At 49.8% G+C, this 26,514-nt stretch overlaps 2 protein-coding genes across 2 annotated transcripts in view; one reads left to right on the top strand and one right to left on the bottom strand.

The window, feature by feature from the left end:
* Positions 1-26,514, top strand: part of SYN3 (synapsin III) — a 318,593-nt gene that overhangs the window by 176,799 nt on the left and 115,280 nt on the right. The gene's annotated exons all lie outside the window — the stretch shown is intronic.
* The window catches only part of TIMP3 (TIMP metallopeptidase inhibitor 3), a 41,951-nt gene that overhangs the window by 7,291 nt on the left and 8,146 nt on the right, over positions 1-26,514 (bottom strand). Inside the window, exons 2-4 of the mRNA XM_066590170.1 lie at positions 13,061-13,143; positions 5,370-5,481; positions 3,733-3,854 (exon numbers count right to left, since the gene is read on the bottom strand). Coding sequence (XP_066446267.1) covers positions 3,733-3,854; positions 5,370-5,481; positions 13,061-13,143 — 317 coding nt within the window. The remainder of the gene's footprint in view (positions 1-3,732; positions 3,855-5,369; positions 5,482-13,060; positions 13,144-26,514) is intronic.

Raw genomic sequence — 26,514 nt, 5'->3', positions numbered from 1 at the left:
GCCCTAAAGCAGATGTTAAGCTGTAAAGACTTGAGAACTAGATAGAGCAACCAGAGAACCAGAAGAAAGAGTGTTCACAACCTGCACCACTGCCATCTTATACCAGCCCAGAAACGGGTGCGCTTGTTCGTCACAAAATTGTCCCACAATTCCACTGAGACGATGATCAAAAACAATTCTAACAACGTAAGGTCTGTGTCAAACCAAGGTGCATCCAAGACTCCGGCCAGGTTGCCTTATGCCAATGAACACCAAAAATCGCCGCAAAACCAGCAGTACCCAACGCATCCACCATGAGGTTAAGATCAACATTAGTGACTTCTGTCATGACAAACTGTCTGGCCATTCAAAGTCTGTTGAAAAACCCACCACACATGCCGGTCCTCCTGCATACTCCTGTGGCATGGATAAAAGGCTCCAGTTTTGAACTCTTGGTTGCCAAAGACAATTGACGAGAGAATGTCCTGTTGTCACCAGGGCCGACAAACAGTCATCCAAGTAGCTTATGACCCACGGGATGCCTGTTTTCCGTACGAACCACCAACTCCAGAAAGATGCAAAAACTTCAAAATAATAACAGGAAACGAATCATCCCATGGGCAAGCACATGTCACAATACAACATCATCCATCTGATACCCAAGCAGGTGAAAGCAGTCTGGATTCACCAGGAGTAAGTGAAAGGCTGACTCAATACTGGATTTCGCCAATAATGTACCAGTGCCCGATTGCTGTACCCATTCTACTGCCACATCAAAAGACATGTCAGACATGTTAGCTGTTTCCATGCATATGCTATCATTAAACAAAACCCCATGAGGAAAACATAGATGATGAACCAACTATTTGTCCCCTTCCTTTTGGGGACCAGGCCAGGAGGGGATACCCTGAGATTGAAGAAATGAAGTTCTGAAAACGGGCCAGACATCCTACCAAATTCGACCTCCTTTGCAAGGTTTTCCCGGGCTACTGGCAATTTTTTCCCCACTAATTTTAGGTTAACAGCTAAAGAAACTAAACAAGTGAGCGATCATGTGGGATGTAAAATCCCGCCTGAGACCCTTCACTTAGTACTTTTGCTTCCAATCTCCTGGGGTACAGGGCTACCCAAGGCCCATTTCATTGATGCTCACCAGTGTTCTCTAAAGTGTCCGCTCTCGGGGGCTGCTTGGATTTATGGAAACAGACTGCAATTCGCAAGGAACAGCAATGTTAGTCATTGGACAGCCAACAGGCACCAATGGTGATGCAATATGATCCACTGAGATTAGGGACCAAACGCCAACAAATTCCTGATACCAAATATATTTCCTAACCTCATTGGAGAAATGAGTGCCCAGAGGGGCAACTCCGTAAAAATTAGTGTCCCAAAAGATCAAGTCTGTCATGGACTATTCGTGGCCATTAGCAGGCTGAGAACTTTAACAGCTGTGGCAGGGAGGAACAATCTCCTCGTCTTGCTGACGCTCAAAATACTCTTTGAGGAAGAAAATATCTCCACCAGAGACCATTTCTGGATGAAGCCATGCATCGAAGCAAGTGATCTCATCTTGAAAAGACCCTCAGACAGTACTCCGCTTAGTAGGTGAACCAAAGACACCTCTTGGGACCACTTGCGCCCTGATGTGGGATCAGTTCTACTGATGCTCTGACTGCTTCCTGGGATGATGTGGCCTCCAGGATGAGCCAGACTATGGCTTAGAGGATGGCAAGGAAAAATGAGATGATGACAAAGATCGTTGGCTTCTGGACCACTCGCCCGTTCGATGTTCAGACCAGGCAGGCGAGCCACCCCGCTGCCATTGTCAGTCTCTGTGCCATCTTCCTCAACAAGAGTGATCTTCCCCGAGATCTGCAAGACGGAGACAGGAGAGCAGTGTCTGGCTCAAGACCTTTCTTTTCCTCGTGCCGAGGCAGTGACGGCGCTGCTCATAGTGGTGTCGCTCCCGCACACTGGTTCCTGTGTGAGAACAGGCTGCCCTGCAAAACCAGCCAGGAGCGGGCAAAAGGCAGCCAATGATGAAGATATGGACACCTGTATGTACTCCTGTAAAGTATCAGGTAACACCTCACCGGATGTCTGACCTTGTGTTCGGGGCGGCCACCCTTGTGTACCAGAAACCATGCAGTCCCTGCGGTTACATGGGAAATTTTCTTGTGCATCGGGTAAAGGAAAGGTCCCCTGGGAAAGGGCAGAAAGAGATTCCTGGGAAGGCTGTACAAACTGCTCCTCGCCGCAGTCTCCTAGGGACGAGGCCTAGCATTACCAGTCACGTCCACCACCATTGCAGGAGGCCTGGTGGAAGAGTAGTGCCTACGGGTAGTTGGACACGAATGCCTGCTTTGGCGAGTGATCGGCCTCAATAGAGGAGGGGTAGGCGGCAGTATTTCTTGGTACACGGAAGGAGCGGGCGACCCATGTCCTAGTGCCAGGCCTGCTGCCATGACCTGGCTGCTCTTCAGGACTGGGGCAGAGTCTGGAGGGTGAGTGGACCTGCAGCTGGGGCCTACCTCATGTTCCTCACTGACTACCACAGGCTGTTGGTGACCAGATTAAGTCCCGTATCCATGCTGTCCCCCGAGCTGCCACCCGCTAGGCCATCTAATGAAGTAGCTCTTCTGCCATCTGCTTCACTGGAGCTCTTGTCTTTCACGTGTTGATCCTTGCTTGAGGTATGAAGAGGCAGAATGTACCCATGGCTTTTATTAGGCTACAAAGCCCATCGCCAGCCCTTCTTCTAGTTCAGCCCGGCTTCTGGACCGCCCAAGGCTTGGGAAATCACTACCCCCCTCATCATGTAACCTGCAGTTACTGGCATCCTCCAAGTCATGATTGCTGTGTGTGCTGACCTTGCAGGAACAGGGGCTACATGAGTATGAAAAGAGGCCCCCCAGACTCCATGTCACCTAAACTTTAAGCACTATAACTTAGTTTATGATTCTTATAGTTGATGATAAGTTTCCTTTAAATCTAAAATAGGAGGAACCTCTAGAGTGGGAGGGACCACTAGAGTGGGAGGGACCTAAAACAGGTCTGTGCAACCTGACGGAGCAGTCTACTGTATGGCAGGCAGAACTGCATCAGGTCATCCAGGCAGGAAAATAGCATTTCTCAGCTCTGTGAAGCACAACGCCCTGCAGGCGGGGAGGCAGTCGTGGGCTCAGGGTGGGTCATCTTTACATAGTAGGGGCAGCAGGATTTTCTTTCTAAGAACACCAGATTAAAAAGTGTGGATGAAATGGAGTTTGGCCCCTTTTATATGCGTCCCCATACAATCAATATAGTGTATGTTGTTACTATCGGAATTGGTCTGCCTAAGTGATAGCGTCCCAATAATAAGACATTCTCTACCACTGCTGAGTGACACTTAAGATCCTTTGACCTTCGTGGATGTGCTGGCGATAAGGGCATCGATCAACGGGATTGGCGCTTGTCTACCAGTCTAATTCAAACTATGTTGGCAAACAAATGATTGTTGATTCGATCATTTACGAATGAGCTTCATCAGTATTTGCAGCACCCCCCCCCCCCCCTCCCCATTCACACGGGATGATGTGCCGCATCAAAGATGTGATCTGATTGGCGGCACCTTCACACAGCCCAATGATCCAACAAAAGAGCATTCCCAGAACCATTCTTGCCTGATTATCAAGCTGTGTAATAGGCCAACTCTGTGTAGGGAACATAGACTAGACTGCACCCCAGATAAAGGGCAAACAAGCCCCCCCTTACCTTGCAGCTACACCCCTGGTGGTAACGGTGGTTGAGTCCTTTGCGTTGGGGAAGTGTCAGCTTATCCCACTTCTCAATCAGGTTACACAGACCAGTATATACCTTCCCCTCATATACACGCCCTAGGGGAAAGAAAATGAGGTGTGTTAGAATACATTTTCCCCTAAAAATACATATATATTCCCAAAAGTGTGATCCAATTTTGCATATAAGCTTCGGGGAAAACCTGTTAGGCTAGGTCACCAACATGACGGCCATTTTGAATGCCGCCATCAATTGGATTCAGCTCTAAATGTACTAATTGTAAGGTAGGTGTGTGATATATCAAGCGAGCAGAGAATTCCACCAGAAAAACAATGGCGGGCTTCATTTTAACATAACTTTATTCGTTCTCATGTTAGCACAGTGATGTTTCTTCATTACAGGCAATGTGAGCGATGGCATTCTCAAGCAGAACGTGTTGGCATTCTCTATAATGACGCGTGAGCTTCGTTCACCGGACATAAGAACTCAACACGTTCTGCCTGAGAAAACGCAGATCTGTGTCCCTACAGCCGCCCGTGAATCCTTCTACTTGGAGAATCCTGAAGCTGATAAAACCGTTCACGTCTACATGGGAGCTGCTCCTGTGATAACACCTCATTGTGCAATATTTGGGCAGGACCCCAAGAATATTTAGGTATGTTATCACTTTCTCGCTGGCTTGATATGAAGAGGGTGGATGGAATCTATGGAGCCCTTCCCTCAGCCGCAGATAACGCCAACGAGTACCGATGTTCACAGCCCGGACCGGGGAGGTCCTCAGCATGGGCCAAAAGAGCGCTCCCTTCACGTCTAGGAGGGGTAGCTACAAACATTGGCACTAGATACATGCTTCCTGGGCTTGCCAAATCTCGGATTGGCAGTGGCGTATGTAGCAAACGGAAAGTTGTTCTTTATCAAGGATAAGAATTCGGCCCCTTTTCGAGGGCTATTGGACACCACTATCGGCTCAGCTACCGACGGCAGAGGCTCCTGGCGCCCCCATCCTATGGTTAGCTTTTGCTAATAAGGCAGCACCCATTGAGTAGTGATGAGCGAATGTTTGAAAGCTTCAGTTCAGCCAGTTCACCGAAGTTCAGCCAAAAGTTTGGTTTGGCCAGAATTAGTTTGAACCAAACCGCAACTTCACCAAGACCCCCCAAACTGCTGTATAACACTGTCTGAGAGCCCTGTATAGCACTCTTAGGTCATCTAGGAGGGCATCTAAGTACTTGTGAGCTGCTTTAGGGCAAAGTTAAAGTAAAAGGGAAAAAGAAGAAAAAAAAGAAGGAAAAATTATGAAAAGCACGAAGGATTTTATTTTCCTTTTTCTTCTTCCTTCCTTTTCCCCTCTTCTTATTCTGCCACCTTTTTTCCTTCTTCCTTTGCCTTTTTGTAGCAGGTTTTCGTCTTTTTCTCCTTCTTCCTTCTTTTTGCATCCGCTTCCATAGCAGGATCAGCCAAGATGAACCACCTGATGTTCAGGTGTTTTAGCAAAGTTTGACCCAAAATAGGGTTCTACCGTTTTGGTTCGCTCATCGCCACACTTGTGGTCACAGGGGGTGAGGCAATCAGGATCGGCCTACTTACATGGGATTTTAGGATCTAGTGCCCACCTGTGATGAGATACTGGTACTTGTTGACCTCCAGCTTGACTCCGCACAGGCTCTCTGAAGACTCCGTGTAGATATACTGTACATGAGGCATCTTCTTAAAGCCACGGTACATCTGTAGGGAATCAGGAAACACGAGGAGTCAATTTCAAACAATACATTCTGATGAACATTGCCAAGAAAAAAGATGTACATTTGCAGAATGAACTTTCTAAATATGCGCTCCATATTGTCTGGATGTCTTCCACCTATAAGACGAGCCAGGAGCTGCGTGTGTTTAGGGAGTATTTGTGATGGGATAGCAGAGGTTGAAGACAAGAAAATGCAGCCCGAGGCTACAAACAAGGAGTCTTCCTCTCCTTGCCATATTTAGACATTTTTTTTCTTATTTCATCCCAAATAATACTACTATACAGTGTCAAGATAATACTGTCTAATACAGGCCAGATAATACCGCCATATATCGCCTACACAATACTACCAAATACTGCCCACATAATACCGCCATATAATGCCTAGATACTACCTAATGCAATTCACGTAATACCGCCATATAATGCCTAGATACTACCCAATGCAATTCACATAATACCTCTATAAAGCACCTAGTCAATTACCAAATACATGTCACATAAAACCTCCTTATAGTGCTTAGATAATGCTGCCATATACAGGGGACATAATACCACCGTCTAATGCCCAAATAATAGAGTCCACACAATACTACCGTATAGCTCCTACATATTACTGCCATGTAGTTCCCACATAACACTGCGCTATACAGATGGGGCAGGCGCCACACCACCTCTGTAACACGTCAAATGTTCATTCAGTGCCTCATGCTATTTGCCTAGCCCACGGCAGTCCACTGACACCTGGGTTACACAGATAGCATAAGCGTGCTAAGATATGGATGTCGGTCATGGTTAGAAGTAATACACCTGTATAGCAATTCCCAAATAATACTGCCATATAGCTCCCAAATAATACTGCCATATAGCTCCCACATGATACTGACAGTTTCTACATCATCTTGTCATATAGTTCCCAGATAAAGCCACCACACACCACTACATAGTACTAGGTGGTTTTTGTTTGCTCTATGCGGACCCCCTAGGAAATGTGTGACCTGGGCAATTGCCTTGTTTGCCACCCCCTAAAACGACCTTAAGATGGCACACTGGTAGCACTATGATATTGTGGAGCTCATTTTTTTGACCCTCAGAATGGTGTCCGCTTCACAACCCGGTTCTGCTAATCAGTCTCAGTCTGATTTTATTGGGTGCTTGACAAGCTAATCAGTCCCAGCTTTCTCCTTATCAGGCCCAGATGGCTCGCTGGGTGGACGCTGCAACTTTTATTAGTGGCCAATGGTGACTTCAGAGTAGAATGTTGGTGGACTGCCACGCTCAGAGCTCTTGGAGCTGTCATTTTACGACTATGCAGAGTCGACATCAGTTACATCATCGGCCTCGATAATCTTGATACAACTTTTCAAGAACTTTTCTTGTCTAACATGTCGGTAAAAACATTGCATGCGATTAGGAGGACTTCCAAATGTTCTTAGTAACCGTAATATCTCCTACATGATCTGTACTTACAGTCATTGGGACAGACCAAAATCCAAAAACTTAACACCACACACGCTACTCATCAACACCGAAGGTTGGTGATCATCCTGGGCCAAGGCAGAACAAAGCCCTCTCCTATAAGCTGAGAGACATTACTTGGAACCTTCTTTGTTCCATTGGTGCACGAGTAATGAATGCAATTGCTTCTTTTTTCAAGACATCTGCTTATTCTAAGACGTTCTTTAAGTTGGTGCATGAATGAAGACCACCAGCCTTCTCTTTTGGTTAGTGAGGCATCTATTCATCTCGAGGTCTTCTCTATTCTTCTGGTGCATAAGTCTAGAAGACCCCTATTGTTTAGTGAGACATCTGCTCATCACTCTTTCCCTTTTTGGTCCATGACCAATGAACACCATTCTTCCCTTCTGGTCATTAAGACATCTTTGTGTCCTGAGACCTTTTAGTTGGTGACACATCTGCTTTTTCTGAGATGTTCTGTGCTCTTTTGGTGCATGAGTGAAAATCAATATACCTACCCTATATGTTGGTGAGACAAATGCTCATCTTGGGACCTTCTTAGCCTTATTGTTGCATGACCAATGAATGCCATCCTTCCCTTCTGGTCACTGGACCTTTTTTGCTCCACAGGCATGTAAGCGATGGTCACCATCCTCCAATTTTGGTCAGAGACATCTGCTCATCTTTCTTTGCTGGTGGGTAAGAGGTGGACATCATCCTTCTTCATTAGCTAGTAAAACTTGTCTCAAGAACGTTTTAACTTTACTTCTTCTAGGCCTTCTTTGTTTCATTCTTAAATGGAAGACCTATGTTTATCTCGAGAACTCTCCAGCACATCTGGTGCATGGGTAGAGAGCAACCCTATTGGTTAATGAGACATATGTCCATCCTGGGACCTTCTTTACCTTTTTGGTTCATGACCAGTGAACACCATACGTCCCTTTAGATTATTAAGACACCTTAGGTTGGTGACACATCTGGATATTCTGAGTTGTCTTGCGCATGGAAAACAAGTAATATACCAAACCTACATGTTAGCGAGACGTGTGCTCATCTTGGGACCTTCTTAAGGCCCCTTTTAGCTTCGTTGGTCCTGACAAATGAACATCATGAGACCTTATTTGCACAAAGAACATCATCTTCCTAGTTTGGTAGGTGAGACATCTGCTCATCATCGTTTGCTTATTCGCTGGTGCATAAGCAGTGGACATCATCCTTCTTTATTAGGTAATAAGATGTCTTCTTGTCTCAAGGACTTCCACTTTCATTTGGAGAGACATCTGCTCATCTTGCTGCTGCATACGTAATGGACGTCATCCTTCTTTATTAGGTGCAGTAATAAAACCTCTACTTATCTAGAGAACTTCAACTCTTTTGGTTGATAAGACATCTGCTCATTCTTTCTTTGCTGGAGCGTAACTGGTGGACATCATCCTTCTTTATTAGGTAATAAGACGTCTGATTGTCTTTTTTTTCTTTGCTTCTACTAGCCCTGTGACCTTCTTTGTCTTATTCTTTTCTATTAGATGGAAGACAAATATGTGTCCTGAGAACTCCTCTGCTCTTCCGTTGCATGAGTGGACACCAACCCTATTCGTTAATAAGACCTCTCCTCATCTCAGGACCTTATTTTCCTTCTTGGCCCATGACCGGGTAACACCATCCTTCCCTTCTGCTCACTGAGACATTTTCGTGTCCTGAGAACTGTTGGTTGGTCAGATATCTGTTCGTTTGGAGATGCCCTATGTTCTTCTGGTGCAGGAATAAAGACAGATATACCTACCCTACTTGTTGGCTAGAGGTGCTCATCTTGAGACCTTCTTAGATTCATTGGTGCAAGACAAATGCTCACCAGGAGGACTTCTTTGCACCACTGGTATATGATCAACAAATGTCATCCTCCTATTTTGGTTGATGAGACATCTGTTTGCATCTTTCTTTGCTGGTGAGTAAGTGGTGGACATTATCCATCATCCTAAATGTCTCAAACGTCTTTCTCTACTTCTACTCATCCTGAGACCCTATTGGCTTCATTCTTTCCTATTCGATGGGAGGCATCTGGTCATCCTGAGATCTTATTATCGCTCTCCATAACTCAGCTAAGGCTGCTTTCACATCTGCTTCTGGGGTCCCATTATTGGAGCAGGAAAGGGGAATTCCCTGATGGAATCGATCTGTCTTATGATGGACGTGGACAGCACTGAACAGACCCCATCGAGTGCAATGGGGTCCATTTGGTTTCTACCTAGCTGTCCTGCATTTTAGCAGGTGAAAAGCTCCTTCATGCAGAACATTTTCTTCTGGTATTTTGTACTGGATCTCAAGGGAACTTCTGAATGGAAGTTCTAGAGCAGAGGTGAAAGCAGCCTTACTGTACTTTTGGAGACCCACGGCATAATTCGGACATCACAGACTTGCACACCGTAGGTGCAAACATACATCTTAAGGACCACACAAAATGTAGGCCATCGTTCTCATGTAACATACTGGGGCATAACACCAATACATCCCTCACTGAGCAGTGGTTGGACCCGATGACCCTGGAGGTCCCTTCCAACTCTACCATTATACGATAAGTATCTACACATGGCACCACTTACTAATTCAGGTAATGTTGAATGGCCCATCAAATTCCTGGGTTTGACTACAGTCCCTTTGCAGCTAAATCCCCCCTTCCCCCCAGTCCACATCCATCTATATGTCATGGTCCCTACAGTGTGCACACTAGATGGCTGGAGACCGGTCTCCTGTGTCCTGTAGCGTTGTCCTTTTTTCGTTTCATGGCGCTGTCATCAACCTCAGAGGCAGAGTCCCGTGTGGCAATGGAACCTCCTTCTCCTTCCACATGGTGTATCGTCGTTCTGTGTTTCACCTGCTGTGGTAGCATCCGTGGCAGGCCTTTCACCTGACCTCTACTGCTTGCTCTCTGCTGTACCCCGTTAGGTGACATGAGTCAGTTTGGGGAGATGCTCTGATACAGCCTCTACCACTTCAGTCTCCTGCTCACTCCGTGGGGTGCAGTAACCCCGCAGTCAGGACATGGAACCCCCAATCTTGGGATCAGCCAGAGGGAGTCTCAGCAGGGGTCAGCAAGTTATTCCCTATCCTATAAATAGGGGAAAACTTGCAATCTTGGTACAACGTCTGTAACGCTGGGGCCAGGTGACCGCTACAGCCGAGCGTCCTAATGGATCTATGGTCAAACTGCAATATCGTCGGCCGTAGAGATGCATAAACTCTATGCAGGAGTTGGTTGCAACTTGCTGAAATACCCAAATCTACAGATCGCTTGTCCCAGCCCTAGTACAGTATCACATGGTAACATAGCGAACCCACCATGGGGCTACATCCACTAACCTGCCAGTGTGGCCCTAGCCTACCTGCAGTTCTGTGCAAAACCATATCATGAGTTATACCCAATGACGAATTCAACTCTGCTACATCTGACAATTCCAGCCACTGATACAATGTTGCAAACGTTGTAGCAAATCTCCCTATCTGGAAATCTTCTTCGGCACAACAGAACCTCTGCCTTTCTCCTCCACCAGCGCAGCTGAATCTCATAATCATCATATCGCGGCCCCCCCTTGACTGAGCCCCCCGGCTTTGTAGATAAATACCGCCATTGTTACCCAGACGGCCCGTGTCCCGCTCCTTACTCCCTGAAGCTTTATTCCCTTAATAAGTTGCAGGTTTTGTAGACTTTGTGCCAAAGTATTACTCTCCTCTGTTTCTTGGTGAGGAAATAAGCCAGCCTCATGACTGGGGGTGGCCGCAGCCAAATCCTTTAACCCCATCCATATTTTGGAGTCCCAGATCAGAGGTGCAGAAGAGCCGGATTATCCCCCCAGGTCTGACGGGCTGAATGACTGACATCGATGAACCATTCCCCCTAATATTGGCTATGACTGCCTAGGTCTGACAAGTAATTCCTGCCTACCTGGGCTGATTTGCTATTCAGGACTCCCAAAAAGCTGGGTGACCATTAGAGATGAGCGAACGTACTCGTTTAGGGCGATTTCGCAATCGAGCATCGCTATTTTCGAGTACCTGACTACTCGGACGAAAAGATTCGGGGGGCGCCAAGGGTGAGCGGGGGGTTGCAGAGGGGAGTGAGGGGGAGAGAGCTCCCCCTGTTCCCCACTGCTACCCCCCTCTCCACCACGCCACCCCCCCCCCCGAATCTTTTCACCCGAGTAGCCAGGTACTCGAAAATAGCGATGCTCGATTGCGAAATTGCCCTTAACGAGTACGTTCGCTCATCTCTGGTGACCATCCCAATGATGGGATGGCCGTCATATTAGATGCCAGCTGTCCAGATACAACAGATGAGACCCCTATATATCATACTTGTCATGGAGAGGTCTGGAAAAAGGAGCGTAGACTCGAACTCCTGGAAGCACACCCGGGAGCGTTGGGAGGCGCAGGGATGGGGAAAGGTGAGTAGCTGAACCTCTGGTGTGAGATCTAAACGGGACGTCTGTGGACCGGTTTGGAGCCTACAGGGTGGGTCTGGCCTTGGGTCCATGTACAGGTTGGGTTTGGTCCGAGCTCTGTTACAGTGGTGCTTGGGTGGGGTCTGTCTTCAGGGTGGGTCTGGACAGGGGTCTGTATAGGAGTGTGGCAGGGGGGTCTGGTCTGAGTTCTGTTTATAGAGGTGTCTGTATACAGGGCGGGTCTGCTCTGGGGTTGGTATACATGGTGGGGTCTGGTCTGTAGATAGGGTCGGTCTGACCTTGGGTCTCCATACAGGTGGTTTGATCTGGGTTTTGTATATGGGGTCCGGTGTCTGGACTGGGGTCTGATTACAAGAGTGGTCAGATCTGGGGTCTGTCCACAGGATGGGTCTGGGCTGGGCTGAGGTCTGTATATAGTGTGGGTCTGGTCTTGGTATACAGAGAGGCCTGATCTGTGGTTTGTATATGGGAGGATTTAGTCCAGGCTCCATATACAGGGGTGGTCTGATCTGTCTATAGGGTGGGTCTGGCCTGGAATCTATATATAGGTTGTCTCTAGCCTGGGTCAGTATACAAGGGTGGGGGTGTCAGGTCCTGCATTTCTATATGAAGAGGGGTCTGGGGTCTTTTTGTTCCCATTTTTGGAATCACCTTGATGTTACTTCTCCAAAGTTGACTATAATATATATATATATATATACACACACACACATAGGAAGCCCGAACTCCCTGAGGGCAGGTAACAGGTGCGTGTGCCCCCTGAGTGTGTGAAGGATCCCCTGACCAGCCACGGAGAGGCACAGCGTGTTCCCTCATCAGCTTATAATAGTGCAGGAGCGTTATAAGTGGATGGAAATGCCTCCTTCAGCGCTGGAGCTAGTCCGCCTGAAATGACTGATAACAGAAAACAATGGCAGTGCTCCTTTAAGAAGACTGGATTTGGACTCTTCTACTAAGGGAGGATTGGCAGCGACAGCTCTGCCACTCCTGTCTGCGGGCCGGCAGCCTCCCGGGACCAGGAACGATCCGTCCCGTTTTATTATGTGCAGCGGAAAATCGTTTTATGTGCCCAGAAGCGTTAAAATGTAGAATGTCACAGGTTGGACGCAGAACGGCGAGACCACCCTAACCCAGTGCAGACCTCTGCGGAGGGGCGAGGCCGCTGACTTCATCTGTTTACGGACCCTGTAAACACATGACCTAATCAGAGCGCTACAGCACGTCCGCCCTCTGGGGGTCTCGGGGGGTCTGCAGGGTTAAATAGCCGTGTATGAGGTCAGCACATGGAGCTGATAACACCCGCCTGACGTCACAGGGGGTCTGCGGGTGACATCACTAGTGCTGCTGACCCTGCCACTATATATCTCCATATGGGCAGCCCTGTCATATGGCTACCCTGCAACGCCCCCGTATATCAGCGCCCCCCCCTGTATATCAGCCCTCCCCTCGTATATCAGCGCCCCCTTCGTATATCAGCGCCGCCCCCCCTATATCAGCGCCCCCCCTACATCAGCGCCCCCCCCCCCCGTATATCAATGCCCCCCTACATCGGTGCCCCCCCGTATATCAGCGCCCGCGCCCCCCCCCTCCTACATCAGCGCCCCCCTCTCCTAGCATCCTCTGTGCCCCCCACCACATAGCTTCTTACCTTCATCTGTTTTATCGTGTAGCGCATGGTCCCGAAGGGGCCGTCGTTCATCAGCTTCTTGCCCACGACCTTGGCTCTTATCACTGTGGGGACACAACGGACAGGCATGCGTTACTCTTCATCCGCAGTTTGTCGCTATCGCCGGCCTCCAACCGTACAGCGAGATACAAACTAGCAGAAGGTCGCCCCGCGCCCCGTACATGAAGCCATCGCTGGCCGGCGCGGTGTTTTGACGTACATGATTGGTAACCGCAGCGAACGGCGAGCGATAACGGGGGGTCCCTGCTGTGTTAGAAGGTCCGATGCCCGTCTAATGGTGTCAGGCGGCGGGTTGTCAGGAATGCAAAGAAATATTTATGTAACGGACTGCCAGTCATTAATAAGGATCCTTAAAGGGATATCCCAGCAGGTATGATGATGAGGGTCTGACCGCTGGGACCCCCGCTGGATTAATGGATTCATGCCACGGACCCGTAATTATCCTTAAAGGGACATCCCAGCTAATGGAGCCAATCGCACGTCCGCTGGATGGGTAATGTATTCACACGGTCCAAGATCGCCAGGCGCAACGCGCACAGCACGCAAACTCCCCGCCGCTGCGCAACCTGTCAGACGCCGCACGTTGCAAGTCCCATAATACCCGCTTCCGTTTTTCCGCCCTGCGAGACAAAACATGCCGTGTGAGTGAACCCATTAGAAACAATGTTTTAATACATCGCGCATCGCCAAACCGCACAGAACTTGTACATTAGCGGCCGCAGATTGCTGAGGGTCTGACCGCAGAACGCACCCCCTACAGACTAAAAGTTATCCTTAAAGGGATATTCCAGCCAACAGCGCTCGTTAGCCGGATAGCTAATAAACATTAGATTGCTGAGGGTCCGACCGCTGGACGCACCCCCCCCCCCCCCTTGAATACATTTTAGGGGTGTGAGTATTTATGCAACAGACTGCTACCAATTAAAAGTTATCCTTAAAGGGATATTCCAGCCAACAGCGCTCATTAGCCGGATAGCTAATAAACATTAGATTGATGAGGGCCCGACCGCTGGGACCACTGCTTAGTGGGGGATCAAAGTTCGTAGCAGTTTACAAGTAGTTGCCATACAAGCAATTGCCACAGTGGCGCAGCTGGTATGGAGGATTGTGCTGCACACAATTAACGAGCGTCACGCATCGGTTCCCTTGTGCTCTCTGTCATCAGCCTCACCCATGGCGTCCGCGTAACACCAGCAGATACACCCTGCGGCTGGGAGCCTCTGCGGTCTGCGTGTGATTGCTGCAGCAAACCCAATCCCCTCGGATCCAGAGGAGCGTCTCACCCAGGCCCCCCCCCCCCCACGGGTTAACAGCTGATCCAGCCTCCAAAAATGTGCACAATGTAGTCATCGCCAGCAGCAGAGCGGCTCACCGCAGAACCACCGGAACCAGCGCCAACCCGCAGAGAACTGTCAGACGGGGCTAACCCTGCAAGGATCTGGTGATCCACCTTTATGGGAAACACGCAGTCATTATAATAGCGGTTGGCAACCTTGGCACTAAGCCTGGCACGTCTTGGTGGGCACCGTAGCCTCACGGCAGCAAGATGCGTACAGCTTTTTAATATCTATTAGGAATGGCGTTTTTTGCTTTCGCTGCCCATGCACCAGACATTCAAAGCGACGCCAGTTGTAAATTGGCGTAGACTTGCGCCATAATCTATGCCAGCTATAGGGAATGTGTTGGAGGCCCTGTTCCCTTCCGCTATGCCCAGCCCGCTGGGCAAAAAGTCACACATTATTCTGCAACTGTGGTGTGAGACGTAAATTGACTTTTTTTCTTACGCCAGAGTTGCGTCGTGCAGCCCTTAATACATTCTCCAATCAGTCGCCATCGGCGCGGTCACGCGGCGCGGAGGTTGGGGACGGTTTACCACAGCAGGAAATTCCCACCAAATCCATGTCAAAACCCGCACCATTGACGCGGATCGACGCCCCCGTGACCGCCGACCGCACATCCCCGCGACTGGAAGGGTGAAACCTGCTGTGGATTAACACCAAAATCCGCTCCGCGTGAACATTCCCTTGTTGGGACTCCTGCCTGCTGTCAGTGAATGGAAGTATTCTGTCTGCCTTTAGGGCATGGTCACCAGATGAAGGGTGCAGATTGGGATGCAGAACATCCACAGTAACGTCCGAAGCCTTTTCGCTAAGTGTAAACATTCGCTTAGACACTAAAAGCGTGCCCAGCCCCTCGGGCCCCTCACACAAGACTATGGGCAAAAAAACGCTCAGCTAAGTGCAACACATTTGCGCCACGAACGATGTGCTTCTGCTCCTTTTAGCGCATATTACTGTACTTCTTGCGCTCGCAGTTTACATGGGCGCGGTACACCCCCCCGCCGCGACTTAAAAGGCTATTGAGCCTAATGAGGTCCAGACGTATTCCTTTTTTCACAGTGCATCGGGCATTTGCACACGCATTTCGTGCACATTTGCGCACCTTCATAGACTTCTATGGGGAAGTCTCTGTGCCTGCAGGAGCCCTGAGGGTATGTTCGCAGCGAGTCTGCATCCCACAACACTGAATGGGGACCGCGGCGCTGTCTATCTGGTGACCATTTCACATATGGAAAAGAAAGTCGCATTTCTTCACACTGATGTCGCAGCTTTCTGCATCAGAACAGAGCTGAATACACCTGCGGATCTGTGGTGAGATATTTGCATCGCTGCGGATTACTGCCACAGTCCGAGACGTGGAAAACCTTAAGGGTGGATTCTGCCACGTCACCTTGTGTGCCCTCATCCACTGGTCCCAAACCCCCCCTAACAGTCTGGTCAGACGCTCCTCTACTGGTGGTCTGTAGGGGGCGTCCTGAGCCCGGTCACCTTGTGTGCCCCCATCCACTGGTCCCAACCCCCCCCTAACAGTCTGGTCAGACGCTCCTCTACTGGTGGTCTGTAGGGGGCGTCCTGAGCCCAGTCACCTTGTGTGCCCTCATCCACTGGTCCCAACCCCCCCCTAACAGTCTGGTCAGACGCTCCTCTCTACTGGTGGTCTGTAGGGGGCGTCCTGAGCCCGGTCACCTTGTGTGCCCTCATCCACTGGTCCCAGCACCCCTTAACTGTCTGGTCAGACGCTCCTCTCTACTGGTGGTCTATAGGGGGCATCCTGAGCCCCATCACCTTGTGTGCCCCCATCCACTGGTCCCAACACCTCTTAACAGTCTGGTCAGATGCTCCTCTCTACTGGTGGTCTGTAGGGGGCGTCCTAAGCCCAGTCACCTTGTGTGCCCCCATCCACTGTTCCCAACACCTCCTAACAGTCTGGTCAGACGCTCCTCTCTACTGGTGGTCTGTAGGGGGCGTCCTGAGCCCGGTCACCTTGTGTGCCCTCATCCACTGGTCCCAACATCCCTAACAGTCTGGTCAGATGCTCCTCTCTACTGGTGGTCTGTAGGGGGCGTCCTGAGCCCGGTCACCTTGTGTGCCCCCATCCACTGGTCCCAACACCTCCTAACAGTCTGATCCAACGCTCCTCTACTGGTGGTCTGTAGGGGGCGTCCTGAGCCCGGTCACCTTGTGTGCCCCCATCCACTGGTCCCAAAACCTCCTAACAGTCTGGTCAGACGCTCCTCTCTATTGATGGTCTGTAGGGGTCGTCCTGAGCCCGGTCACCTTGTGTGCCCCCCATCCACTGGTCCCAACACCTCCTAACAGTCTGGTCCGACGCTCCTCTACTGGTAGTCTGTAGAGGGCATCCTGAGCCTGGTCACCTTTGTGCCCCCATCCACTGGACCCAACACCTCCTAGCAGTCTGGTCAGATGCTCCTCTCTACTGGTGGTCTGTAGGGGGCGTCCTGAGCCCGGTCACCTTGTGTGCCCCCATCCACTGTTCCCAACACCTCCTAACAGTCTGGTCAGACGGTCCTCTCTACTGGTGGTCTGTAGGGGGCGTCCTGAGCCCGGTCCCCTTATGTGCCCCCATCCGCTGGTCCCAACACCTCCTAACAGTCTGGTCAGATGTTCCTCTCTACTGGTGGTCTGTAGGGGGCGTCCTGAGCCCGGTCACCTTGTGTGCTCTCACACACCTACTGGTCCCAACACTTGCTAACAGTCTGGTCAGATGCTCCTCTCTACTGGTGGTCTGTAGGGGGCGTCTTGAGCCCGGTCACCTTGTGTTCCCCCATCCACTGGTCCCAACACCTCCTAACAGTCTGGTCATATGCTCCTCTCTTCTGGAGACGTCCGCGAGGACTGCGGTCGGTGGGGGCGGACAAAGAGGTCTTCATGTCACTCGCCTTGAAGGAATCTCACATCTCCAAGACCCACACAAACACTTGAGAGTATTTGTACAGTGCTGCCTCCCATGGGCTGCAGGATTAACCCCTGGCTGCTACACTACAACTCCCAACATCTCAGTCATTTGGGGAGTCGATAGAGAAGTTGAGGCTTCCTTCAAGTAGTCGGTCAGTCAGGCTTCAGGCAAGAAATTGTTTAAAGAGGTTATACCATAATTTCAAGTCCCCCCTCCACAGGATAGGGAATAGGTTGCTATCAGTGGGGGCTTTGCCGCGGAGACCCCTGCCCATCGCCATTTCAGTCCCAAGGACACAACTTCCATCATCATCCACACATGAGCTCTAGGAAACTGTGTGGCATGTAATCCCTGGAATCCAGCAATGCGATCCAGCCCTGGCCAGAGGACGGCGGGTCACAAGTTCTAGCTGGGTGACAACGGGCATCAATTATACCCACTTCCAGGGCAGCGGATGTCTGAGGCCGTTAATGAGCCGTGAGATGTTCGTGTTTCCCAGCCTGGATACCAAGTGTTTGTTACTCATCTACTGCGCTGGCTGCAACGTTACATCACTGAAGCTTTATGCACACAGCCATGAAAACCTCCTACCGTTTTGTGTACACAGCTCCTCTGCAGACCTGTGTGTCTCACAACTTACAATCCGTAAACCCTGTATAGTCTGAGAAGGCCATACTGGGATCCATCTGTTCCCCAAATTCATACCTCCATGCCAGGCCACACTCCTTTTACGCTAAGCCAGGCCCATTGGTGTTCCCTCACAGCAACAGTTCTTGTTAGAGACCCCTTCACAGTGACACTAACAGTAATAGCGCCCCTTACTGATGCTACCACAGTAATAGTGCTCCCTTCATAGTAATAGTGTCCCTTGCACAGAAATAGTGCACCTTAGTGTCTCCTGCACAGTAATAGTGCCCCTTCTTGCCCGATTCACAGTAATAGTGCCCAATAGTGCCCCCAGCACAGTAATAGTGCCCCTTCTTGCCCCCTTCACAGTAATAGTGCCCCATAGTGACCCATGCACAGTAATAGTGCCCCCAGCACAGTGCCCCTAAACAGTAATACCGCCCCATAGTGTCTTCTGCACAGTAATAGTGCCCCTTCTTGCTCCCTTTACAGTAATAGTGCCCCATAGTGTCCCCTGCACAGTAATAGTGCCCTTTCTTGCCCGATTCACAGTAATAGTGCCCCTTACTGATGCTCTCACAGTAATAATGCCCCTTAGTTCCCCCTTCACAGTAATAGTTCCCTATAGTGCCCCCAGCACAGTAATAGTGCCCCTTCTTGCCCCCTTCACAGTAATAGTGCCCCATAGTGACCCATGCACAGTAATAGTGCCCCCAGCACAGTAATAGCGCCCCATAGTGTCTTCTGCACAGTAATAGTGCCCCTTCTTGCTCCCTTTACAGTAATAGTGCCCCATAGTGTCCCCTGCACAGTAATAGTGCCCCTTCTTGCCCGATTCACAGTAATAGCGCCCCTTACTGATGCTCTCACAGTAATAATGCCCCTTAGTTCCCCCTTCACAGAAATAGTGCACCTTACTGTCTCCTTCATAGTAATAGTGCCCCCAGCACAGTGCCTCTAAACAGTAATAGTGCCCCATAGTGACCCCTGCACAGTAATAGTGCCCCTTCTTGCCCCCTTCACAGTAATAGAGCCCCATAGTGTCCCCCGCACAGTAATAGTGCCCCTTCTTGCCCCCTTCACAGTAATAGCGCCCCATAGTGACCCCTGGAAAGTAATAGTGCCCCTTCTTGCCCCCTTCACAGTAATGCCCCATAGTGTCCCCCGCACAGTAATAGTGCCCCTTAGTGCCCCCTTCATAGTAATAGTGCCCCTTGCACAGAAATAGTGCACCTTAGTGTCTCCTGCACAGTAATAGCGCCCCATAGTGACCCCTGTACAGTAATAGCGCCAGTTAGAGTGATCACATGATTGCTGCAGCCATTCCTCAGCCTCAGGGTTGGTACGGACGAGGCCAGTGATTGGCTACAGTGATTACATGATAGCTGTACTCAGGAATGAGTGGGCTGGAGGGACAGTCCCCAAATCCAGGACTGTCCTGCTGAGCTGGTTGGGAGGCATGCTTACATTCAGTAAGTACACCTGGTTCGCCTTTGGTCTGCCATCCTGGAGACACATAAGTCTGCAGAGGAGCTGCAGATGCCAACCGGCCGGAGACTGGCACTGAGGGCGATGTGGCTCCTTTTAGATACAGTGGAGCGGATGTCACATCTCAAGAGTTTGAGAGCTGCATGCTCTGTACGGGGGTTCAGCCTCTGAAACACTAATGTGTTCATTCACTGACAGCAAGCGCAGATTGTGCCAATGAGGAGGAATATCAGAACGCTGCAGAACTTTCCGTTATACAAGCATTAAGCTTTACTTACATATTTACACCCGGAAATAAACACTTTGCTCTTCCTGAGCGCCTGAATCCGGGTGGCGGGGGCCGCTCCGTGGAGCGCAGATCAAAGCATAGCTCCTCGCCGCTGGCTCGCCAAGAGGACGCGAGCGCCTAGGTGTGAAATCGTCCGGAGCTTCTCGTGGAGCCTCGCGGAAGTAACAGGTTCCCACAATAGACCAGTAAAATATTATTGAAAGCCGATCTCACACATTCCTGGCGACCGCATGTCACCGCGCCGGAGAAGACGCCGGCGGCCATGTTCACCTTTATAGGGGCGGTGATGGGCAGACGGACTGATACATTGACTCCGGGCGAGGGCCGTCCAATAGCGATGAGCCCACAAGTGCGATATTGATCCAAGCTTCTCGGACCGATACCGCGCCCAGCCGTGTGAATACAGCCGCACTGCGCAGCAGCAGGCGGGGAAAAAACGCATAAAAATGTGCATTACCCCAAGGTCAAAAATAAACGGGCGTAAAGTCTTTGTCTTAAGGTAATGGCGTAAATTTAAAGTAAGGTTGCTGCAAGAAGCGTTCCTGTCTTAAAGGGGTTGTCTGGGCTTTTACTACTGATGACCAGCAGGGGTCTCCGCTCCACTGGTCCTCGGGCCACGAGCAGATAGCTCTGTCCTTATTGCAGTGGCCTACTTTGGTATTGCAGGGGCTCATTCACACAGGGACCTTCAGTTTTTTGCCTTGTTCGTTTTTGCGCCATTTGCATGCATTTTTTTTTTGCGTTTCTGAAATTTTTCCATGAGATTTTTCATGTGTTTTGTATCCGATTTTTACACGAGAACAAAAGACTTGTGATATCATTAAAGGTTCTGCACGTTTTTAGGGTTGCCATGGTTACATTCTATCAAAACAGATCACAATCGCATCAGACGCGTGCAATCCGTTTTTTTAATCACTCATCTACTTGAACGGTTGATTGTCATCTAAAAAGCGCAATTAAATCAGACTGTTCGCCCAATCGAATCTCAGGAGCCTCAGGGTCACATGACTGTGTGTGCCAGCGTGCCGTGTATGTAACACAATGATGCGCGTGCCGCCAGCCCCCACACACTGTCTTGGCGTGTAATCTAATAGGCGCCAATATACTGCCTGCTGCTGTTTTTTTCCGCCCGCTTCGCGTCAGACGGCGTGATTGAAGTCCGTGGGGTTTTGCTGCTGCGTGTTGTGCGCGGTGATACGCAATGAGCACGCGGTCGGTGAGCCTGGCCTCGCGCGGTGGATTGTTCTGCGGCGTGTTGGCGGCGTTTCTTGAACCCTTATTCACATCGCTGATGTTGTTTGCGCCAAATTCTGCTGCTAAAAAACTGCAATATTTCTGCAATTAAGCAATGTCCCAGAAATAGTCCATATTTTACTAACTTTCTCCGCCGCCGAGGCCGTCACAATGACCGTACAGATCTCACGCAGTCACATGACCTGATTGTGACCGCCATGACTAATTCCTCCACTGCGCTATTTCTATTGCATCAATATGGCCGCTGGCAGATCCGGTGTTTTTGACAGCGGTCCGCAGAAACCTGGCAGACCCCATTATAAGTCAATAGGGGGTTCAAAAATGGCGCTGCCAGCGTAAACAGGCCTCGCGGCCGGGCGTTGGTTGTGGTGGATGTTCCGATGCTCACACGCCTCAGCTACCCGTTGTCTTCCAGCGTCGCATGTAACGTCCGCCATGCTTTACCTCGCTGTACAGTAAAGTACACCCCACCGAACAGCGGAATAAAAAAAGAAGAGTAAAACAAAAAACAAGTGTCTATTTTTGGATGACACCTGGATGAGCGTGAGAATCCGCTGGGCGCCGCGCTTCCTCCGTGCGGACCGCTGCTGATATACGTCTTCCGCTGGTAATAACAATCACGCCCCGTACAGCTGAGGCGGAAGGCGAGGCGCGATGGACAGATGGGATAGGAATCACACAAGAGGCATAAAAATAGCGAATCCTCCCCCGGATCCGCCGCGGGGGGAAGCCCCCCAGTGACACCCCTCCCCCACAACACCTCATTTATAGATTGAGCCGCGCTAATTAAAACGCTGACTTCCCAGGAAAGTTTCGAGGAAGGTTTAAGGCACTTCCTGATGTCGATGGGATCCAGGCTGCGACGAGGCCGGCGATGGAGGTGGACCGTAAAGGGGGTCATTCACACGATCGCCACGGGGATTGTCAGGAAACGCGATGACAATCAGTCCCTCATACATGACATAGCGGGCAGATCGTCGCCCGTAGTGACCGCCCATACGCCGGGGGCGAGGTCGCTAATGGGCTGTAAACCGGTGACCTGACTGACCGACAGCCCGGCTGCCACTACTGACAGCAGAAGAGGAGAAATCGCAGATGCTGGCAGTTTAACCCCTTAGATGCCACAATTAACAGCCACTGCAGCATGTAAGTAGATGGCCGGGGGTAGGGGGCTCCTACTGTCACCCATCAGCCCTCCTCACAAAGTGCCAGTGGGTTCCCATAGTAGCCGTCTAGCTCAGCTTATTAGACCCCGCCTCCTGCAGAGTCTGATAGGCTGCTGCCATACACCTAGTAGACTGCACTACCTAGTAATGCGGTGTAGTGGATTCCCCTAGTGGTCGAACACTCACATCCTCCCAGCCCCCTCACTGAATAATGGTGTCAAAAACGGTCAATGCAGTTTAATACATTTAAGGGAAAAAAATCCACTTTAAAAAATATATTTTTTCCCACAAAAACCCGTTTAAAATGGATAAAACACAAGAAGGACCCCCCGCCCCTCCCCCACCCCCACCATAGTAGGTATCACCGCAGCCGTAACGGCCCAGACAATGGCAATACTTTGTTATTTATCGCACTTGGTGAACGCTGGAAGATAATTATACAAAGGAATACTGGAAAAAAGAGCAATACTAAACAATCCAAGTATCAGACAGGGGGCTGCAGTGCTGGGATACACAAAGGAGACCCCCGGACTGCGACATATTGTACCCTCACACCACTGCCTGAATACTGCCATGTTGTGCCCTCACATCACTGCCCGCATACCGCCATATTGTGCCCTCACATCACTGCCCGCATACTGCCATGTTGTACCCTCACATCACTGCCCGCATGCTGCCATAGTGTACCCTCACATCCCTGCCCGGATAGTGCCATGTTGTGCCCTCACAACAGCACCACACAGTGAGCACATCATACCGCCAGTCGTGGCACCTGTAACATCTGATGCTACCTGGGGGCTCTGGTATAACCCGCTGCCACTTACTGTTTGCTCACAGTATTGCCACTGCTTTACCTTAGTTCGGCCCACAGAGTGGGGTCTGCAGGGGTCTCACAGTGACCCCCAGCGCAGGTTAAGCACACAGCTCCCAGTGACAAGCCTCTGTAAGACGCCCCTGGGGACAGGATTCCTGCTTTAAGTAGATTCGGAGCTGACTCACACTGCTGGTATTCCACATTCCACACTAAGACGTTAAGTAAGACTCCCTGCATTCCTGCAGCTCCAAGATATTAGTCTTATACCCTGCCAAAGGCTTCTCCAGCCGGCTAACCTGCGAACACCATCATATACATCCCCATAACATACCATAAGAGGGGCCAGTCACCGGAAGCAACAGCCTAGGATATCTTACAGTCTATGGTGACCATGTACTCATCCTGAGTTATACCCCAGAGCTGCACTCACTATTCTGCTGGTGGAGTCACTGTATACATACATTACTTATCCTGTACTGCTCCTGCGTTACATCCTCTATTATACTCCAGAGCTGCACTCACTATTCTGCTGGTGGAGTCACTGTGTACATACATTACTTATCCTGTACTGATCCTGAGTTATACCCCAGAGCTGCTCTCACTATTCTGCTGGTGGAGTCACTGTGTACATACATTACTTATCCTGTACTGATCCTGAGTTACATCCTGTATTATACTCCAGAGCTGCACTCACTATTCTGCTGGTGGAGTCACTGTGTACATACATTACTTATCCTGTACTGATCCTGAGTTACATCCTGTATTATCCTCCAGAGCTGCACTCACTATTCTGCTGGGGGGGGTCACTGTCTACATACATTACTTATCCTGTACTGATCCTGGATGTAACTCAGGAGCAGTACAGAATAAGTAATGTATGTACACAGTGACTCCAGCAGCAGAATAGTGAGTGCAGCTCTGGAGTATAATACAGGATGTAACTCAGGAGCAGTACAGGATAAGTAATGTGTGTACACAGTGACTCCACCAGCAGAATATTGAGTTCAGCTCTGGGGTATAATACTGGATGTAACTCAGGGTCAGTACAGGATAAGTAATTTATGTACACAGTGACTCCACCAGCAGAATAGTGATTGCAGCTCTGGAGTATAATACAGGATGTAACTCGGGATCAGTACAGGATAAGTAATGTATGTACACAGTCACTCCACCAGCAGAATAGTGATTGCAGCTCTGGAGTATAATACAGGATGTAACTCGGGATCAGTACAGGATAAGTAATGTATGTACACAGTCACTCCACCAGCAGAATAGTGAGTGCAGCTCTGGAGTATAATACAGGATGTAACTCAGGATCAGTACAGGATAAATAATGTATGTACACAGTGACTCCACCAGCAGCAGAATAGTGAGTGCAGCTCTGGAGTATAATGCAGGATGTAACTCAGGATCAGTACAGGATACGTAATGTATGCACGCAGTGACTCCACCAGCAGAATAGTGAGTTCAGCTCTGGAGTATAATACAGGATGTAACTCAGGATCAGTACAGGATAAGTAATGTATGTACACAGTCACTCCACCAGCAGAATAGTGAGCGCAGCTCTGGAGGATAATACAGGATGTAACTCAGGATCAGTACAGGATAAGTAATGTATGTACACAGTGACTCCACCAGCAGAATAGTGAGTGCAGCTCTGGAGTATAATACAGGATGTAACTGAGGGTCAGTACAGGATACGTAATGTATGCACGCAGTGACTCCACCAGCAGAATAGTGAGTGCAGCTCTGGAGTGTACAACAGGATGTAACTCAGGAGCAGTACAGGATTAGTAATATATGTGCACAGTGACTCCTCCAGCAGAATAGTGAGTGCAGCTCTGAGGTATAATGCAGGATGTAACTCAGGAGCAGTACAGGATAAGTAATGTATGTACACAGTGACTCCACCAGCAGAATAGTGAGTGCAGCTCTGGAGTATAATACAGGATGTAACTCGGGATCAGTACAGGATAAGTAATGTATGTACACAGTGACTCCACCAGCAGAATAGTGAGTGCAGCTCTGCAGTATAATACAGGATGTAACTCAGGAGCAGTACAGGATAAGTAATGTATGTACACAGTGACTCCACCAGCAGAATAGTGAGTGCAGCTGTGGGGTATAATACAGGATGTAACTCAGGAGCAGTACAGGATAAGTAATGTATGTACACAGTGACTCCACCAGCAGAATAGTGAGTGCAGCTCTGGAGTATAATACAGGATATAATGACTATTGGACCTATGATAGCCGCCATATTGGTTGTCAGCCAGCTTTCCTAGGAAGAGCTATAGTTTAATAAGGTGTACAGAAGACGTCTTGCGTTGTGTCCTGTCTTGGAGTGAGGTGTAAGTGGTAGAACGATGGGTTTTGTCCTCGCCTTGTAGTGAGGCTCATGTTGCTTCACACTGTGTATCGGTAGTCTCAGGCACTTCATCTGCTCTGATTGGCCAGTGTTGCTCAGGCGAACAGCTTTGGCCAATCAGAACAGCGTGTAGACTGTTAATGCCCCACCGCTGCTCCTTGTGTACTGGGTAGTCTAAAAAGTGCGGTGGCCATCTTGGAAGAACGAAAAGGAGCCATGGGAACAGGTAGAATTGGATGACAACGGCTCAATGGAAAAGTTTTAGGTAAAACTACCCCCTGTGGTCCCATCACACAGGGCGTCCCGTCACCATGGAGCGCCACTTTAAGACATCAGTAAGTTGCCTTATCAAAACTGACCTTGTGCATTGTGCCAAGCGAGGGTCCAGACTGAATGGCCCTCTTGGACTCCTCCGAAATTAGATCCTTCCAGTTTCTTAGAAGGCAAGGCTGCAGTAAGATGTCATGTGACATCTCTCAACAGTGATTGGCTGAGACTGTGAACGACCCGCGAGTCTCGCCCACTTCTAGTTGACACATTTGCACCCTTCTGGAGATGCTGCGATCATTTCCGTTTCATTGGCTTATAGATACTCTGGGGTCCTCCTGGGAGCCCCCCGTCCTCTCTGCGCCCCCCACACTCACTTTGATAGCCATGGTTTCTGTTGAAGGCGGGTTATTTTCTCGTTGGCGAGGGTCTTTTATGCAGCGTGTTGGGATGGCAACAACTGAAACAAAACAGAGCTTTTTGTTCTGTGGGTTTGTGGGTTTTGTTAGAGAACCTGCGGGAACGCAGCGCTGTCAGGGAAAAACCAGTCAGCGCCGCTGCCAGAGCCTCAGTGCAGGCCGCCGCCGCCGAGTCTTACGTAAACAAGCCAGAAGTGCAGCCTCAGACTTTCCTTGCTGGAGGGTTCTCACCGCCTCCTCCTCCCTCCCAAAAACAAACTAAAAAGTTATAACTACTGGGTCAACGCAAAAACTCTACAAATGGCCGGGGCAACTTACCGTACCCCAGAGGTCCCCAAACCCAATGGCCTTTAGTTGTCCAAACCCGCCGATGCCAACGGTAGCAGGGCAACTCTCTACTGCATATGGGGGCGCCTCAAGTCAACCCCCCCTCATTGACAGGTAATGTCAGCGGACAGAAGGATTG

This window comes from Eleutherodactylus coqui, chromosome 2 (assembly GCF_035609145.1).
Source record: "Eleutherodactylus coqui strain aEleCoq1 chromosome 2, aEleCoq1.hap1, whole genome shotgun sequence".
NCBI classification, from domain to species: Eukaryota; Metazoa; Chordata; class Amphibia; order Anura; family Eleutherodactylidae; genus Eleutherodactylus; species Eleutherodactylus coqui.
The sequence above is the reverse complement of the archived record's forward strand: the minus strand, read 5'-3'. Positions and strand labels throughout refer to the sequence as shown.